An 18,501-nucleotide genomic window follows, 5' to 3' on the forward strand; every position below is an offset into this window, starting at 1 on the left:
TAAAATTTGAAAGTTTTAAACATAGAATAGTGTGACTCTAACATCTCTTCTATACAAAGAGGAAATTCTCACTTTGCATGCCCCATTGGGGTCTTCGGAGTGCATCCATAACTTAGGCATTTATTGAGTGAAATTAATTTAAATTATTCAGACTTTTTATGAGTTGTTTCATTTTCTCAAGTCAATGAACAGTCTTAGAGACTCTTCAATAGATGTGTTACACTTAATGTTTCGTAAAATCTGTTTAATGTTTTTTAAAATTTCCAGTAATTGGACATGCTTAGATTGAAAATTCACTGATATTTTTTATGAAATAAATATTTGGTCTAATGGTTATCATTTTTTATATCTTGTAGGTAGAATTACAACCCAAGTATGAAGACAATCTGTACATGTATCTTTATTTTGTCATCTTTATTATTTTTGGTTCGTTCTTTACTCTGAATCTTTTCATTGGTGTCATCATAGATAACTTCAACCAACAGAAAAAGAAGATAAGTATACTAAAACTTCATCTTTGCTATAAAATGTGAACTAAACATATCACACTGTTTCCTTTTGGCTCCAAATGCAATCACTAAAAAGAGAATGTTAAATTCAGAAATTATTTTGACAGACTTAATCATCTGTGAGTTTTTAAGTAATTGACAATTCAGATAGCATGTATTGATATTTCCAGCATAGAAATCTGACTAATGTGGGAGTTCCCATCATGCCTCAGTGGAAATGAATCTGACTAGCATCCATGAGGACAGAGGTTTGATCCCTGGCCTCGATCAGTGGGTTAAGATTCCGGCGTTGCCATGAGCTGTGGCATAGGTCACAGATGTGGCTCAGATCTGACATTGCTGTGGCTGTGGCTGTGGCTGTGGCGAAGGTCAGTGGCTACAGCTCTAATTGGACCCCCAGCCCAGGAACCTCCATATGCCACAGGTGTGGCCTAAAAAAGATGAAAAAGAAAAAGAAATCTGACAAATATGACTATATGCATCTCTAAAACACATGTATTAATTAGTAACATTGGAATAGAATGTGGAACCAATTTGTACACAGTTACTAAGATGGATTTTATAGCTAACAAAGAACATGATTTTTAAAAGTTTTGCTTTTATTTCTTTACTTTGGAGGTCAAGACATTTTTATGACAGAAGAACAGAAGAAATACTACAATGCAATGAAAAAGCTGGGTTCAAAGAAACCACAGAAACCCATACCTCGACCTGCTGTAAGAATAACATACTTTCATCATCATTAAAAGCTATGTTATCTATCACTTTTACAGCCAAAATTGCTAAATACTAGTTTTTGTGAATTTGCACAACAAAGTTTTACCCTTAGCAAAGTGACTAGCTAGCCTACATAATCAAAGTATTTGTATTTATACATAATATATATAAAATATGTAATATATTTTACATATAGACATAAAATATGTATAAATAAAAATTTTCAGACACTTATGCTAATGTTATTCCATAGGATGGATGTCATTGAGGAGCTTCTACTGTAGAGAATAAAACATTTTCCTATAATACATAGTATGGGAATGTTCTCAGAGTGCAGGGGGACCAACTGAAATAATTGATACATCTTAGATATGCCCCATGTTCTGTCCAGCTCTGCAGATTGAATAGAATCATTAATGAAACAAGTCACAGATCTTGTTTTTCCCTGGTTTTAAGAAAAATCTCTATTTCCTCCTACCATCTTGCCCCTAAATCAGATGACATTCTTTTTATGACTTTTTATCACTACTCCAATCATATATTTGCCAATGGTTACTATTTAGTTGGTGCAGGGAATTTTTATCAGGAAAGTCCCCAAGTTCTTCCATCATTCCTGAGAGAATACCTCAGATATTAAGTCTCAGAACTCCTCCTTCAAGCTATACATGGTACAAGGCAATCCAGTGTTCCCCAGGAATCATGACTCTAGAAATTCATTTGTGACAATGTAAATATGGTCAAGCTAAAACCAACCATGCCTATGTTCATGATATAAGTTAGCCAAAAACTCAAAAAAAGTAGATAGTTATATTGGACAAAACAAACATAAGGAATGTACAGTTGAGCCTACTCTTTGAGAAATAATACAACTTGAATGGATGGGAAGAAAAGCAGAGTAATGCCCTATCCAGAAAATGTATACTCCAAAATAATGGAAATAAATATTACAGTGGAAAATGGTGACGTATTTGAAATAGTGAGTAGTAAATAGAAAGTTTTCTGGGTTAAATGTGTTGAGGTTACCACTATGAATTTGAAGAAATTCTCTTAATTAAACCAAATATGAATGTGATATACTTAAGTAAGTATCATGGTAATGTGAAGAAAAAGAGATTTTAAGAGACTGATGTGAGAAGATGTTAGAGGCAAAATAATGCTGGGCCTTAGACAACAACCTTGTTTACAACCCTTATAAACAAGAAGATGAGTCCATAATATGGGCTCATGCAAATAGGACTGGAACACAAGAAATAAATGAGCCAAAAAGAAGACTCAGTGGCATGAGGCAGCTATACAATATATAGGGAAAGAGGGAGGACATGTAGATGATGAAGAATCTAAAGCAGTTAATGTTTTGTGAAATTATTGATTCCACTAACATAAATGAAAGTCTTGTAAAGGCATTTAGAAAGATTAGGTCTTATGAATATGAGATAAAGATTTTAGAGTTGTCATGTCAAACATAATTCAGCTGGGCTCTGAAGCATAGATTCATTTTTGAAAGATAATTAGGATATATGAAAAAAAGGAAATTGCTGATGTGAAGCCTTGGGTACGTCACCATTATAGCAAGAGTTAAGTCAATGAAGAAGTGAGATTTGTCAATAGGCAGCATACACACACACATACACATATATATGTAAATATTAATATATAGATATATGATTGAGGAAAAAAATTTAAATGGTTGTTGAATAACACCAAATGACATATAGATTTACCTGGACAGGGGCAGGGCTGTCCAGGAAATGATCAGTACATTTAGCTAGACTACTATTGGCAAGAGTTTGGCAGATTAGGAAGTGATTTTGTAAAATCCATCTATTCAGTCATTAATTAACAATGTATTTTGCTAAGCATTTGGAATTAAATATTGAACAACATAGAGTCTATATTTGGTAATCAAATAGTCATATCAACAAATTGAGATATCCAAGAAGGAAAGAATCCATTTGGCTGTGAGAGCTGATAAGAAAGAGGGGGCTGATTAATCAGGGTGCTTAGGGAAGGCTTCACGGAAGTATGATCCAAGGCCCAAAAAAGACTGAGAAAGTGTCAACAGACAAAGTGGGATGAGAAGATTGTATATGTGAAGGCCCTGAGGTAGGAAGGCTAACGATGCTGGAATGCAGAGTGGGGGCTTCATTTGGGACATGATGAGAATGAAGAGGTTAGAATGGGCCAGACTTCTCTGGGTTTCATAGGCCATGTTCAAGTGTGGTCTTCGTTCGTAGAGCAATGGGAAGCCATTGAAGAGGACCTGGTCAATTTGGGTTTTATGAGTATCACTCAACCAGCACTGACAGAGGCAGTATATGCATTGTTTTGGAACTATTTCAGAGATGATAGGTAGCCTGAACCAGAATGGTGTGGAGATGAATAAAATGAATGAATTTGTGAGCTATCACAGAAATGAAATTTAAAGGTTTATTAATTGAATATGAGGAGTGAAAAAGGAAGAAACAAAGATTACTTATAAATTTCTGCCTTACACAACCAGATGAATAGTGGTGTCATGAAGAATATGAGGTAGGGACATGGAAAGAGAGAAAATTGGAGATGCTCATCTGCAAAATTTGATGATCAAAAGGGGTGTCTGAAAGAAAACAAATATTTAGAAAAGTAGTACAACAAAGTTTCTTAAGATTCAGAGACTAGGTTCAAAGCAAAGTCAGAGTTCTGGAGAGGAAGAGATTGGAGAGAGAAGGAATAAATACAGAATTAATTTGCACTGGATGTGTCTCAAGAACAGGGTCAGAGAGGAAAATGGACTGAGTCCTCCAATGAATTTGGAGTAGTATATAAAAATACAGGTGTGGAAATCAAGATAATATAAAATGAAAAGGGAAGTAGAGGTATTTCTTTACACCAATTGACTTTGGTGTTCTCTAAAAAGAAGTAAGAATAGAGGGCAAGAGATTGGGAAATTTCTGAGATGTTTGAAACTATCCTAGGAGCAAGTGAGGGGCAAAGGATTGCTGATCACTCTTAAGTGCAAAGATAAAAGGAGAGAACATAAATCTTTGGTTAACCATGCCTCCAAAGTTGTATAGCTTCCTTCAGCATATTCTGAGATTTAAATTGGAGACAGTGCTCAGTGACTGGGGATTAGAGTTGTACACTGAGGTAACCCACTGGAAAATTAAATGGGCAGAGAATCTAAGGAGCTTTTTATGATCATGCTATCATAAAAATAAAGACCAAGTTTCTGCTTTTAAGCAATTTTGAATCTACTACACTTGAGGTGTTCTATCTGTAAGAAAAATGACACTGCTTTGTCCTTACAGAGTTTCCAAACTAGTGGAAGAGAAAATAAACATTAAATAAGAGCACACCATTTGCATTTGCAATATAATGCCATCAATTTTATGACAAATGTAAGCACAAAGTATTCTGATATCACAGTGCTTAAAACTTAAAACTGAGTTAGAAATTCACCAGACTGAAAAGGGGTGTCTGATAATACCGTTTGACAGAGGTGTTATGACAGAAAAGACAGATAAACAAGATAAAATGATATGGTAAAAGAGTGGTTGGAAAAACCAGAAGGATAGAAATAAGGGGAACTATAACCAGACTTAGAAAAGTCAACTACTGTAAACAAGATCTAAGGGCAAAGGGTTTGGAACTGGAATCGATGCATTTCTTAGGTGGAAGGAAGCCCTAGAAGGATAGATGCAGTTGAAGCAATAGAAGTCCAGTCCAGAAAGTTAAATATGTTTTCAAAGAATATAGCACAATATAACAAACAGGTGGTATTTGATGTCCTATAATTTCAATAGGGAGTAATGGATGCTTCCACCAGGGAGACGTCAGAACACTAGCATAGAGAATCAGACTGATAAACCTGTTGATCTGGGAAAGCAGACTGAGTGTAGAGGTAGCAGAATATCCTTGTTCCAGTTGTGAAGGTAGAGAAGGACAACTTACCAGAGGTAAGCTAAGGCCAGCACCCTAGACTGCCTGAATACCAATCAGATAGAGGCAAAAAGGAAGAAAATAAAGTTCAGTGAGTGACTTAATTTCATAAACAAGACATAAGGCCGGTTGGTAGTTAGAAATAAGGTCCAAATTGAATAAAGCAAAGGTTGAACATCTGAATTATGAACTATGATTTTTTAAAGATAAGTTTATTTTTAGAGAAGAGTTATCCCCTGGATTCTACCAACTGTTCCGCTAATGTCCTTTCTTGAACTATGGTTTTAACAATATCTCAGCTGGAACTTAAAGTGGAATTTAAGATGCTGTGGCTTTAGGGAGGGAATATAAAGGCAGAAAATAGGGGGGGAAATGACAGAAAAAGCTGGAGAAGTATTTATTTATTAGTTCTTCAAAGTTAATTTTGATGCCCATACTCAACATCTGGGATAACAAAGATTCATTATTATGGCAAATATTTACTGTCGGACATGATATTCTGGGCACTGAGAACCTTACAGGTGGTCCTTAACATAAATCAGTCTATAAAATCTGCTATCATAAACAGCATAAATAAAACAAACATATTTATAGATTTCCCTGTTGTTTGATCCCTGGCCCCGAAACTTCTGCATGCCACAGGTGTGGCCAAAACAACAACAACAAAAAGCAAAAACCAAATACATTTGAAAAGAGTTGGATATTCCAATAAACAAAATTCTCTTCCAAGTATAAAACAAACAGGCAGTGTTTTTATAAAAGCTGCATTTTATATTGCTATGTTAAAAATCAGACATGTTGAACATTATTTTTTTTGTTGTTTCTAGTGAATTTTACACATTCTTTATTTCAGAACAAATTCCAAGGAATGGTCTTTGATTTTGTAACCAAACAAGTCTTTGATATCAGCATCATGATCCTTATCTGCCTCAACATGGTCACCATGATGGTGGAAACTGATGACCAGAGTCAAGAAATGACAAACATTCTATACTGGATTAACCTGGTATTTATTGTTCTGTTCACTGGAGAATGTGTGCTGAAACTAATTTCTCTTCGTTATTACTATTTCACCATCGGATGGAATATCTTTGATTTTGTGGTGGTCATTCTCTCCATTGTAGGTAAGAAGAGGTGCTTTTATTTAGTTAAGGAAATTAGTAGTGAAATTTTGTGTTTTAAAACTTTAACATATTTTTCACTAATCATTCCTATTCATCCCAAAATTTTAAATAAAAGTGTAATTAATTGTCCATTCTCAGCTTGTCTTTCTCTAATTGCATGCTGTACATGAGGTGATGTGTAAAAAATTTTATATTTTACAGCTTTCATTTATCATTTCATTTCAGAAGACAGTAACTTCAACTTGGGCATAATACTCCTATAGTCAGGCATACTCCTATAGAATAGACAAGTATTGCTTTGAATAAATAGGTCATACACATATACACATATAAATCATTAAAAGTAGTCAAATAGTCCATAAATAATTACCTTTGATAATTGAAATAGCATGTTTTATGTTTATATATTCACAGTCATACAAGCTTCACATTGTCTTTGATTCAGATAGTTTTCTATGGTGTGTGATATTCTTTTTCAGAAGTAGAAATTTTGTTCAAAACCTCAAAGTAGTTTCATTTTATCAATACATATTAAGTTTTTCTATGTAGGACATTAAATCAGGTGCTGGAAGTAAATATAAGAGATTTAAGACAAGATACTGCCTGTTTGAGGAAAGAGCACATATACATGGAGAGAGAAAATAGTAACCGCACTATTTATACACTTTTTTATACTGGTTAAACAGAATTTTTTTTAACAAGGTCATTCTATTTGATCCTGATAACAGTGATATGCAGGAGTATTATAGTGAGTAAGGGATGACACTCACGTGTCATACAGACATGGCCTGGTGCTTCCCTTTTCTCACTATTCTCACTACTTACCAGCTCTGACTTATGGCAAGTTAACTCACCTTTCCAGTCCCTGGTTTTCCAAGGACTATGTTGTAAAGTAGTGTTGTGAGGATTAAATGAGATTATGAAAGTAAATGCACTTAGCACTATGCCTAGCACAAAGAAAAGACCCAGTAAATGTTAAGCTAACAACAACAACAAAACTAGCCATTATCATAATTTAGCAATGCATAAAATCATGGGCCAGGATTCAGTCCCAAGTGTGGATGTCCTCAAAGTCTGAATTGATTCCTGTATGTTATTCTACTACCTCTCAAATAAAGTGGATCACAACCATCTCAAAAAAAAATTTTTAAAAACGCTCATATTTCTAATCCAAAATCACATGCCTTATCAATTAATCATTATGAAAATACTAGAACTAGTATTTTAGAGACATAAATCCATTTCTGTGCTTGGCTGCCATATATATTGTGTCTTTTGATAGCTGCTTTTCTTGAACTAGGAAAAATGACTATTAATACTTCCAGTTAGTATAAAGGTATTAATGTACTAACACTAAACATACCAGTTTTGTTTTGTTTTGTTTTTTGGGTTTTTTTTTTTTTTTTTTTTTTTGTCATTTTGCCATTTCTTGGGCCACTCCTGCGGCATGCGGAGGTTCCCAGGCTAGGGGTCTAATCGGAGCTGTAGACACCAGCCTCCGCCAGAGCCACAGCAACGAGGGATCATTAACTCCCTGAGCAAGGCCAGGGATGGAACCCGCAACCTCATGGTTCCTAGTCGGATTCCTTGACCACTGAGCCACGACAGGAACTCCAAAACATACCAGTTTTATTTTGCTAAACAAATATTGTAGATTGTGTATATGTAAATGTGTACCTAATTCTCACATTCACATTTATAAAACTAGTTAGCACTTATGTTAGAAATGTACATTTTCACTTGCTCCCATTAAATATAACACTATTTTTGTTGTATCTTGACTTTCCATAGGTATGTTTCTGGCTGAGCTGATAGAGAAATATTTTGTGTCCCCTACCCTGTTCCGAGTGATCCGTCTTGCCAGGATTGGCCGCATCCTGCGTCTGATCAAAGGGGCCAAGGGGATCCGCACGCTGCTCTTTGCTTTGATGATGTCCCTGCCTGCGCTGTTCAACATCGGCCTCCTGCTCTTCCTGGTCATGTTCATCTACGCCATCTTTGGAATGTCCAACTTCGCCTATGTTAAGAGGGAGGTGGGAATTGATGACATGTTCAACTTTGAGACCTTTGGCAATAGCATGATCTGCCTGTTCCAGATCACCACCTCTGCTGGCTGGGATGGACTGCTAGCACCTATTCTTAATAGTGGGCCTCCAGACTGTGATCCTGAAAAAGATCACCCTGGCAGCTCAGTTAAGGGAGACTGCGGGAACCCATCTGTTGGGATTTTCTTCTTTGTCAGTTACATTATCATATCATTTCTGGTCGTGGTGAACATGTACATCGCTGTCATCCTCGAGAACTTCAGTGTTGCTACTGAAGAAAGTGCAGAGCCCCTGAGTGAGGATGACTTTGAGATGTTCTATGAGGTGTGGGAGAAGTTTGATCCCGATGCCACCCAGTTCATAGAGTTCTCCAAGCTCTCAGATTTTGCGGCTGCCCTGGATCCTCCTCTCCTCATAGCAAAACCAAACAAAGTCCAGCTCATTGCCATGGATCTGCCTATGGTCAGTGGAGACAGGATCCACTGCCTCGACATTTTATTTGCTTTTACAAAGCGTGTTTTGGGTGAGAGTGGAGAGATGGATGCTCTTCGAATACAGATGGAAGAAAGATTCATGGCCTCAAACCCCTCCAAAGTCTCCTATGAACCCATTACAACCACTTTGAAACGCAAACAAGAGGAGGTGTCTGCTATTGTTATCCAGAGGGCTTATAGACGCTACCTCTTGAAGCAAAAGGTTAAAAAAGTTTCGTGTATATATAAAAAGGACAAAGGCAAAGAAGGTGATGGAACACCCATCAAGGAAGACATCCTCACTGATAAACTCAATGAGAACTCAACTCCAGAGAAAACCGATGTGACACCTTCCACCACATCTCCACCTTCCTATGATAGTGTGACCAAGCCAGAAAAAGAAAAATTTGAGAAAGACAAATCAGAAAAGGAAGACAAAGGGAAAGATATCAGGGAAAGCAAAAAGTAAAAAGAAACAAAGAATATTCCATTTTGTGATCAATTGTTTACAGCCTGTGATGATGATGATTTGTTTGTGTCAACAGGACTCCCACAGGAGGCCTATGCCAAACTGACTGTTTTTACAAATGTACACTCAAGGTCAGTGCCTATAACAAGACAGGGACCTCTGGTCAGCAAACTGGGACTCAATAAACCGAGAAACAGTATCGGCAGGAGGTTTCTGTGTTCACAACCAGCTGACACTGCTGAAGAGCAGAGAGTAATGGCTACTCAGACTCTAGGAACCAATACAAAGGGGGGAGGGACGTTAAATTTTTATGTAAATTCAACACGTGACACTTGATAACAGTAATTGTCACCACTGTTTATGTTCTAACTGCCACACCTGCCATATTTTTACAAAATGTATGCTGTGAATTGATCACTTTTTTTTTTTAAATTCACAGGTTGTTTACTATTATATGTGACTATTTTTGTACATGGGTTTATGTTTGGGAAGAGGGAGTAAATGTAGGAAATTCTATGTTTCTCTATCGTATAACTGGATATATTTTAAATGAAGGCATGCTGCACTTCTCATTCTCACATAAAAAAAATCACATCTCGAAAGGAAAGAGTTTACTTCTTGTGTCAGAATGTTTTTAGATTTTTGAGGTGCTTAAATAGCTATTCATGTATTTAAGATGTCTCATTCAGAAAAATTTTACTGTGCCTGTAAATGTTCCATAGAATTCACAAGCATTAAAAAATTGTTTTATTTTTACGTAATCCATTATATGTACATGTATATATGTATATATGTATATGTCCGTGTATATACATATATATGTACACACACACACAAACACACACACACCATTACATAGTCATTCAGAGTCCCAGCATGACTGTAACATTTTTGATAAGTGTCCTTTGACATAAAATAAAAAATATCCTATCAGTCCTTTCTAAGAACCTGAATTGACCAAAAAGCATCCTCCACCACCACTTTATAAAGTTGATTCTGCTTTTTCCTGCAGTATTGTTTAGCCATCTTCTGCTCTTGGTAAGGTTGACATAGTATATGTCAATTTAAAAAATAAAAGTCTGCTTTGTAAATAGTAATTTTACCCAGTGGTGCATGTTTGAGCAAACAAAAATGACGACTTAAGCACAGTATTTATTGCATCAAATATGTACCACAGTAAGTATAGTTTGCAAGCTTTCAACAGGTAATATGATGTAATTGGTTCCATTATAGTTTGAAGCTGTCACTGCTGCATGTTTATCTTGCCTCTGCTGCTGCATCTTATTCCTTCCACTGTTCAGAAGTCTAATATGGGAAGCCATATGTCAGTGGTAAAGTGAAGCAAATTGTACTACCAAGACCTCATTCTTCATGTCATTAAGCAATAGGTTGCAGCAAACAATGAAGAGCTTCTTGCTTTTTATCCTTCCAATCTTAATTGAATACTCTATGGTAAAAAGCCCAATGTACAAACATGTTGCAAGCTGCTTAATTCTGTTGAGAATATATGGTTAGAGTTTTCTAAGAAAATATAAATACTGTACAAATTTCATTTTATTTTATTTTTCAGCTTTTTGTACATAAAATGAGAAATTTAAAGTACCTTCAGGTTGATGTCACAGTCACTATTGTTAGTTTCTGTTCCTAGCACTTTTAAATTAAAGCACTTCACAAAATAAGAAACAAAGACTAAAATGCAGTGTAGGTTCTTGCTTTTTTATTAGTACTGTAAACTTTGCACACATTTCAATGTGAAACAAATCTCAGACTGAGTCCAGCATTTATTCGCTTTCAAATAGTGATGCCTTATCATCGAAAGAGGCTTAAGGAAAGATCATTTGATATTCTTGGTATTGCTTGAATCAGAATCCACCTAGTCTTTTTATTCAGTAAATCATCAGTCTTTTCCAGTGTTTGTTTACACATATAGATCTTATTCTTACTGACCCATATGGCATTAGAACTTTACCAGATATGATACAAGATCCAAGCTTTTTTTTTTCTCCACAAAAACTATATAAGTGAAATTATAATACCAGTTACAGCAAAACATTTTGTGTTTCTTTCGCAGGCAACATTAAATGTAGATTCTTTATACTAAAGCTATTGACTTGTAGTGTGTTGGTGAAATGCATGCAGGAAAATGCTATTACCATAAAGAACGGTAAGCCACATTACAATCAAGCCAAAAAATAAAGATTTTGCTTTTGTTTTTGTATTTAATTGTTCTGTCTTTGTTTCTATCTTTGAAATGCCATTTAAAGGTAAATTTCTATCATGTAAAATGATCTATCAGAAAAAATAAATGTAAAAATACACATTAAATATAATAATTCATCTTTAAATTTTTTCATGGAATGGAACTTAATTAAGAAGAGTGTACTGGATATCTAGTTTTAATATTGGCCAAAAACCTAGATATGGTATTGAATAGAGTAGTGGAAAATTACAAAAATTAATAAAAAATTGACTAACATCTTTAAGTTGTGCATTCTTTCTCCTTCCTGTCTAACCTATTGTTTTGTTTTATTTTGTTATTCCCTTTCCCATTTTGGTTCCTTCCCTTTGTCTTCCTTTTTTAATTTATTTCTTTATTGAACTATAGTTAATATACAATGTTGTGTTAATTTCTGCTGTATAAAAAACTGACTCAGTTATACACACATACATCCTTTCTTATATTCTTTTCCATTATTGTTTATCCCAGAATACTGAATATAGTTCCCTGTGCTATATAGTAGGACTTTGTTGTATCTGTTCTATGTGTAGTAGTTTGTATCTGCTAACCCCAATCTCCCAGTCCATCCCTCCTCCACCCAACCCACCACTCGGCAACCAAAACTCTATTCTCTGTCTGTGAGTCTGTTTCTGTTTCATAGATAGCTTCATTTGTGCCATGTTTTAGATTCCATGTATTAAGTGATATCATATGATATTTGTATTTCTCTTTCTGATATAGTTTGCTTAATATGATAATCTCTAGGTCCATCCACATTGCTACAAATGGCATTATTTCACTTTTTTTTTTTGTGGCTGGGTGGTATTCCATGTGTGTATGTACTGTATCTTCATCCATTCCTCTGTTGGTGGAAATTTAGGTTGTTTCCATGTCTTGGCTATTGTGAATAGGAGTGCATATATCTTTTTGAATTATGGTTTTCTCCAGATATAATGCCAGTAGTGGAATTGCTGGATCGTATGGTAATTCTACTTTTAGTTTTCTGAGGAACCTCCATACTAAGTGACTATATCAACTTACATTCCCACCAACAATGTAGGAAACTTCTCTTCACACTCTCTTCAGCATTTGTCACTTGTGGACATTTTAATGATGGCCATTCTGACAGGTGTGAGGAAATTACCTCATTGTAGTTTTGATTTACATTTCTCTAATATTAGTGATGAACATCTCTTGTGCCCATTGGCCATCTGTCTGTCTTCTTTGGTGAAATGTCTGTATAGATCTTTTGCCCATTTTTGGATTAGGTTGTTTGTGTTTTGTTGATGAGTTGTATGAGCTGTTTGTATATTTTGGAAATTAAGCCCTTATTGGCCACATTGTTTTCACATATTTTTCCCATTCCATATGTTGTCATTTCAATTTTTCTTAATGTTTTCCTTTGTTGGGCAAAAGCTAGTTAGATTCCATTTGTATATTTTTGGTTTTATTTCTATTGCCTTGCTTCCCCAGGTATTTTTGATCTACTTTTCTATCTACTTTTCTTTCTTCCTTTGGCTCTCAATGTTTTTCATTAAGGATATTCTCCTTGTTTCTTTTCTCTTCACTAAATCTCTTATTACAGTGTGTAGACAGTGGATCTGTACACTTAGGTCCCTCATAATCTGCTGCATTATCAAAAAAGTTCATATAATATCTTTATGTTCATTTCTATTGGGGGGGAATTCCAGGTGAGCTTAGATCTCGCTCTTCATAATGTATGAATAAAAATTCAACATGACACAGATTTGTGTTTTCCATTTAATTATGAGCAGTTTGGGAAATGTTTCTCATTTCTGATTACCTATTAGAAATACCTGAGAAGATTTAAAAAAACACCATTGCATGGACCAAGACCAGACCAATTGAGGAGTTCCCCCTGTGGCTCAGTGGGTTAATGAACTGGCACTGTCTCTGTGGCAGCACAGGTTTGATTCCCAGCCTGATGTAGTGGGTTAAGGATCTAAGGTTGCTGCAGTTGTGGCATAGGTTGCAGCTGCAGCTTGGATTTGCTCCCTGGTGGGGGAACTTCCATATACCTCAGATGCAGCCTAAAAAAGGGGGGAAAAAAAAAAAGACCAGACCAATTGAATTGGGGGAACATCTGTGGGAAAGAAACTTAAGCATCTAAAATTTTAAGGCTCCTCGTTGATACTGATTCATACTTGGAGTTTAGAGCCAATGAGTTAGAATATCCTTGCTCAATGTGAAAAAAATGTCCTATAGAAAATGAAGCTGTTCAATTTAGGACTTTATTCAATATTCAATAAAGTCATCATGTACAAGCTTCTGATATGATGGCTTTAGGGATGTTTATCTTGTAGCGAGAGAGTGTTTATCTTGAAGTATGACATTGACCTATCTGTACTAGGAATTCTTTTCTAAAACTGAGGTTGGTAGAAAAGGAATTGTATTAGAATAGTTTAGAGAACCTATTCAAGTTATACATACACACACATACAAAATGGCATCCCAGCTATCCCTAGTGCATTGGGAGTGGTTTAGGAAACCGTGGATTCACAGAATAGACCTCCAGATTCTCTGTTGGGTAATAACTGTTAATCTGGAACAATGGAGGCAGCTTATACTGGCCAGCATATAACATTCATTTGATTTGTCATTGTTAAGTCACAAATCAAAATAGGAAATACTCTCATTCTTACCAGTTGTTGGCCATCTCTCGTCATGACTTGTCTTCCGAAGCTCTAGTATAATGTACAGATCAATTTAAAAAAAGAAGGGAGGAGCAAAGAAAAGGTGGAGGATGAATGGGAAGAGGAGAAGGATGAAGAGCAAGGAAAAACAGGAAAGTAGAGGAAAGGAAGGGAGTAAAAAAGGAAGAAAAAGAAGGGGATTTAAATTATCCTCTTAAGATGTTTTCTGCTGTTAATATGTACAGCAATGGTAGCAGAAGGGAGAAGGAAGAGGCATGGGAGAAAAAAAATTTGCTTGCTTTCCAATACATTAGATTGACAATATAAATTATACTTCCTCTCCAATTGTTTTAAAGAAAAAACACCTATGAAAAAGTTGATGAGGATATTATTCATGTAAATGTTCTGATGATTGCCTGAATTAAGGGCTTTTTTTTTCTTTCATCTAAACTAAATAAATATTTGAAATCTACTACATAGCAGCTTTATAATAGGAGCTGAGAGATCAAAGATGAACTTAGCTGTCCAAAGGGAGGTTGTAGCCAAAGATGAAGAACTTTGACAGCTATACTAAAGAGTCTGGAATTTATTCTGTTGGCAACAAGGAGTGATTGATTGCTCCTAAGCAGTAGAATGAGATAGTGTAATCAGATACATCTGTACCTATTTAAGCTGACAGAAATAAGGGTATACTGCCTGTTTTTAGTTAGTATTTTACAGAGATCTCATTTTTCCATTTCTTTATTTTTAAAGGTGTTTGTGTTTTTATTTTTTAGTATATATTTTTAAAAGAAAAAACCCAATCTGTCATTTTCTATTAATAGCCTATCTTAATCTACTTACATTTGTATTATGTACAGATAAATTTGATTTTATTTCTATCACCTTATTTTGTGGTTTTTATTTTTCAAAGTTTTTTTCAGTATTTCTCCCTTCTTTCTTTTCCTCTTTTGCATTAATTTTATCATCTTTATGTTCTTTTCCCTATCTCTGCTCTTGTGAAGATACACATTATCTGCTTGCCTGCCTGCCTGCCTTTCTTCTTTCCTTCCCTTCTTTTTCTGTGCTACTTTCTACAAGTGATTTCTTTTAAATTTTAATGTGCATACTTAATTAGTAAAATATAATCAATTGTTGTACCCTTGTCTGGAACAATGAAGTTCCCTACAATGACTGCATATCATTGCTTATTTCTAGTGTTATTTTTGTCTATTTTAATTCTACCTTGTCTGACACCCAATGAATTAAACAGTATCAATATTATGGATATATGTAGGCAGTGCTTATTTAGACTTAGAAGTTAATTAATTTCTTTCCTTAAATTTGCTTCTTCTGCCTACTTCTTCATTTTGTATCCTAGTTCCTTCTTGAAATATATGAGGAATTCTGTTAGTAAGGTCTATAGATAGCAAACTGACTCAGTTTATCTTTTCCTGAAAATGACTATTCCGCCACATTTTAAATAGATTAGATTATAATTTCTTGGTATTTTAAATTTTTATGTGATTATGAAAATACTTTCATTAATCTGACTCAGAATTTTGCTAATGTTAAGATATTTATTAATATATTTAATTCAGAAAATTTCAGGAAAATGCATAGCTTTTAGCATTAGAAATAGTTTCTCATCCCATATTTTTCTGTTCTTTCCATCTGGAACTTTTGAGTGTTTTATGTTGAAATTTCTAAATCTTTCTGCAATGTCTTTTAATCTCTCTCTCTTATTTTTAGTGCTCTCTAAGAGTATTGCTTACAACTTTATGAGATCTTTTACAAATCTGTAGGATCTGTGGTAATGACCCCTTTTTGATGCCTGATATTGGTATTTTGTGTCTTTTCTCTTTTTTTTTTTTTTTGTTTGTTTTTATATAATGATTTTTATTTTTTTCCATTATAGCTGGTTTACAGTGTTCTGTCAATTTTCTACTATACAATATGGTGACCCAGTTACACATACATGTATACATTCTTTTTTCTCACATTATCATGCTCCATCATAAGTGACCAGACATAGTTCCCAGTGCTACACAGCAGGATCTCATCGAAAACCCCCTAAAAATATTTAGCTTTTATAGTTATCACTTACTTTCTTCTATGTTTTTAATTTACCTTTATTTTCTAAACTACTGAAATTGATTTTTGGCCTTTATTCTTTTTTTTTCTTTTTTCTTTTTTTTTTGTTAGTAAAAGCACTTAGGCTATAAATTTCTAAGCATCGATTTAATAGCATTCACAAATTTTGTTATATTTTATTTTGTTACCATTCAGTTTAAAATATTTTCTAATTTTGATTGCTATTTTTCCTTTTCTTATTGGAAATTTAGAAGAGTACTGCTAAATTTCAAAATACTTCAGGGATTTTCTAGATTTTTTTTAAATTTCTAATTTAATTTCTCTTTATTTGGATGATATACTCTGCATAATTGTTAACAATTTAACATTTGGGAAGAATTGCTTTTAGCTCAGTATCTATAAAATGTAACATAGGTAGTTGAAAATAAAGTGTGTAGTTGAAAATAAAATGCATTATTTTCATGTGTAGTTGAAAATAAAATGCATTATTCATTTATTAGATGCAGTGGTTTATATATGTTTACTAGATCGAGTTTATTAATCTTATCATTTAAAATATATCTTTATTGATTTCTTTTGTCTGCTTTTTCTATCATTTACCAAAAAGGAGTATGTAAGAATCTTCCATTATAATTACAGATTTATTTATTTAATCTTTAAGTCATGTTAATTTTGCTATATATTTTTTTAATTTTTATTTGATTTTTTTATACTGGGAGAATAAAATTTATAATTGCTACATTTTTGTAGTAGATTAACACTTTTATCATTATGAAATAGGCTGATTTCTAGTAATGATAGTAAAAATAATTTCTAATAATTGCCTTAAGTTCTCTTTGTCTGATATATCTACAGTGGCTTTCATTTAGATGGTGGTTGCATGATATATCTTTCTGTACTTTCATATTCACTACTGCATATAGATGAGTTTTGTTTTGTATCCAGTCTGAAAATCTTTGACAATCTTACACACACACACACACACACACACACAATATTTGGATTTAAATTTATGACTTCTTTTGGATTAATTATTTGCATCTTGTTACTAAATTATTTTTAGTTACCCCAGCAATTGCCATGTGCTTCTGTGACTTTTTAAATTCTAAAATAAATTAGTACTTTTACCAGTTTCTATATTTTGCTAGGACATGAAAATACCTTTATTCCACCTCACCTCTGTCATCTTTTGTGCTATAATTGTTTTATATTTTCAGTTTACACACATATAAACTCTAGAAGGCATTATTGTTACAGCCAAGGGTTCCTAAAATATATGTACATTTTATTCCTTCCAGAATTTTCTTACTTATCTATAAGCCATTTTTCTTCCTGAAAAACAAACAAAAACCCCCTTTAGTATTTTCTTTACTGTGGGCCTAACTCTTATTGAATCTTTCAGGTTTAATTTGCCTGAGTGTCTCTTTTTAATTTTCAATTTCGAAGCATATTCTCACTAGGTACAGAATTCTAAGCTAACATTTTTTCTATTTTAGTATTTTGAAAGTGACATTGTTTTCTGTAAAATAATAATTCTGCCCCCCAAACACCTAAAACCATGACTCTCATCCAAATTAAAAAGTCAAAGTTTTCACCTAACTCATTAATTAACGACAAAACCCATAAGAACCCAAACAGCAGGATCAAGTGAGGATTGACTTACAGAGATCTATGCTCTACTTGACAACATTTATTGCTTTACCATGAATAGGAAACATTTGCTTGCCACAGATGGGCTTTACGTGAATAGAGACACTTCATTTTCTTTATTCAAATTCCTTCTTTTCCACATAGTGCGTCCAGTTGTCTCTAATCCACTGTGTTGTCGGCTCTTTCATACTCTTCTTTCTACCAGTCCTATGCTAGAGTGCCAAAGAAATTCTGGATCCTCTTATATATTAGGAGCAGACCATGTGACTTTGCAACCATTCTCTCAGATTCTTCCTGTATCTGCAGGACTGCACCATATTGCTCCAGGGATATCAACCAAACGGTGGTCATTTCTAAATAGCTTGCAACTCTTTTCGGCTATGTCCTGAAAGTGCAGAATGTGTCCTCTGCTTTTGAATCACTTAAATCTTTTTGAATGGTAATCCTCTACCACTACCACCTTCAATATTAGTTTCAACTATAAGAGAGAATCAGGTCGCTCATAGATGATCCTCTTCCCTCGATTTTTCTTTTCTTTTGCTCCACCAGCCAGAGACAGGAAGTGCTCTCCCTTTCCTGTAAGAAGAATTTCCTTTGTATAATATACTATTTTTCCAATTCTAGAGTTAATACTTTATTCAATTATCTGTA

The 18,501-nt window shown here is 34.3% G+C and overlaps 2 protein-coding genes across 14 annotated transcripts in view; one reads left to right on the forward strand and one right to left on the reverse strand.

Moving 5' to 3' along the window:
- SCN2A (sodium voltage-gated channel alpha subunit 2) overlaps positions 1–11,733 on the forward strand; it is a 134,448-nt gene extending 122,715 nt beyond the window's left edge. For 10 of the 13 annotated variants that reach the window (XM_084999285.1, XM_084999291.1, XM_084999290.1 and 7 more), the window contains 4 exons: positions 357–494; positions 1,121–1,225; positions 5,998–6,268; positions 8,060–11,733. In XM_084999285.1, coding sequence (XP_084855411.1) covers positions 357–494; positions 1,121–1,225; positions 5,998–6,268; positions 8,060–9,255 — 1,710 coding nt within the window. In that variant the 3' untranslated portion in view covers positions 9,256–11,733. The remainder of the gene's footprint in view (positions 1–356; positions 495–1,120; positions 1,226–5,997; positions 6,269–8,059) is intronic. The other 3 variants (XM_084999284.1, XM_084999282.1, XM_084999283.1) reach the window with 1 other exon arrangement.
- The window catches only part of TTC21B (tetratricopeptide repeat domain 21B), an 875,896-nt gene that overhangs the window by 351,180 nt on the left and 506,215 nt on the right, over positions 1–18,501 (reverse strand). The window lies entirely within an intron of this gene.

This window comes from Sus scrofa, chromosome 15 (assembly GCF_054392235.1).
Source record: "Sus scrofa isolate SSC_HxYL_T2T_F1_AM1 chromosome 15, Sscrofa_HxYL_maternal_Yorkshire_Landrace_v2.0, whole genome shotgun sequence".
Classification (NCBI taxonomy): Eukaryota; Metazoa; Chordata; class Mammalia; order Artiodactyla; family Suidae; genus Sus; species Sus scrofa.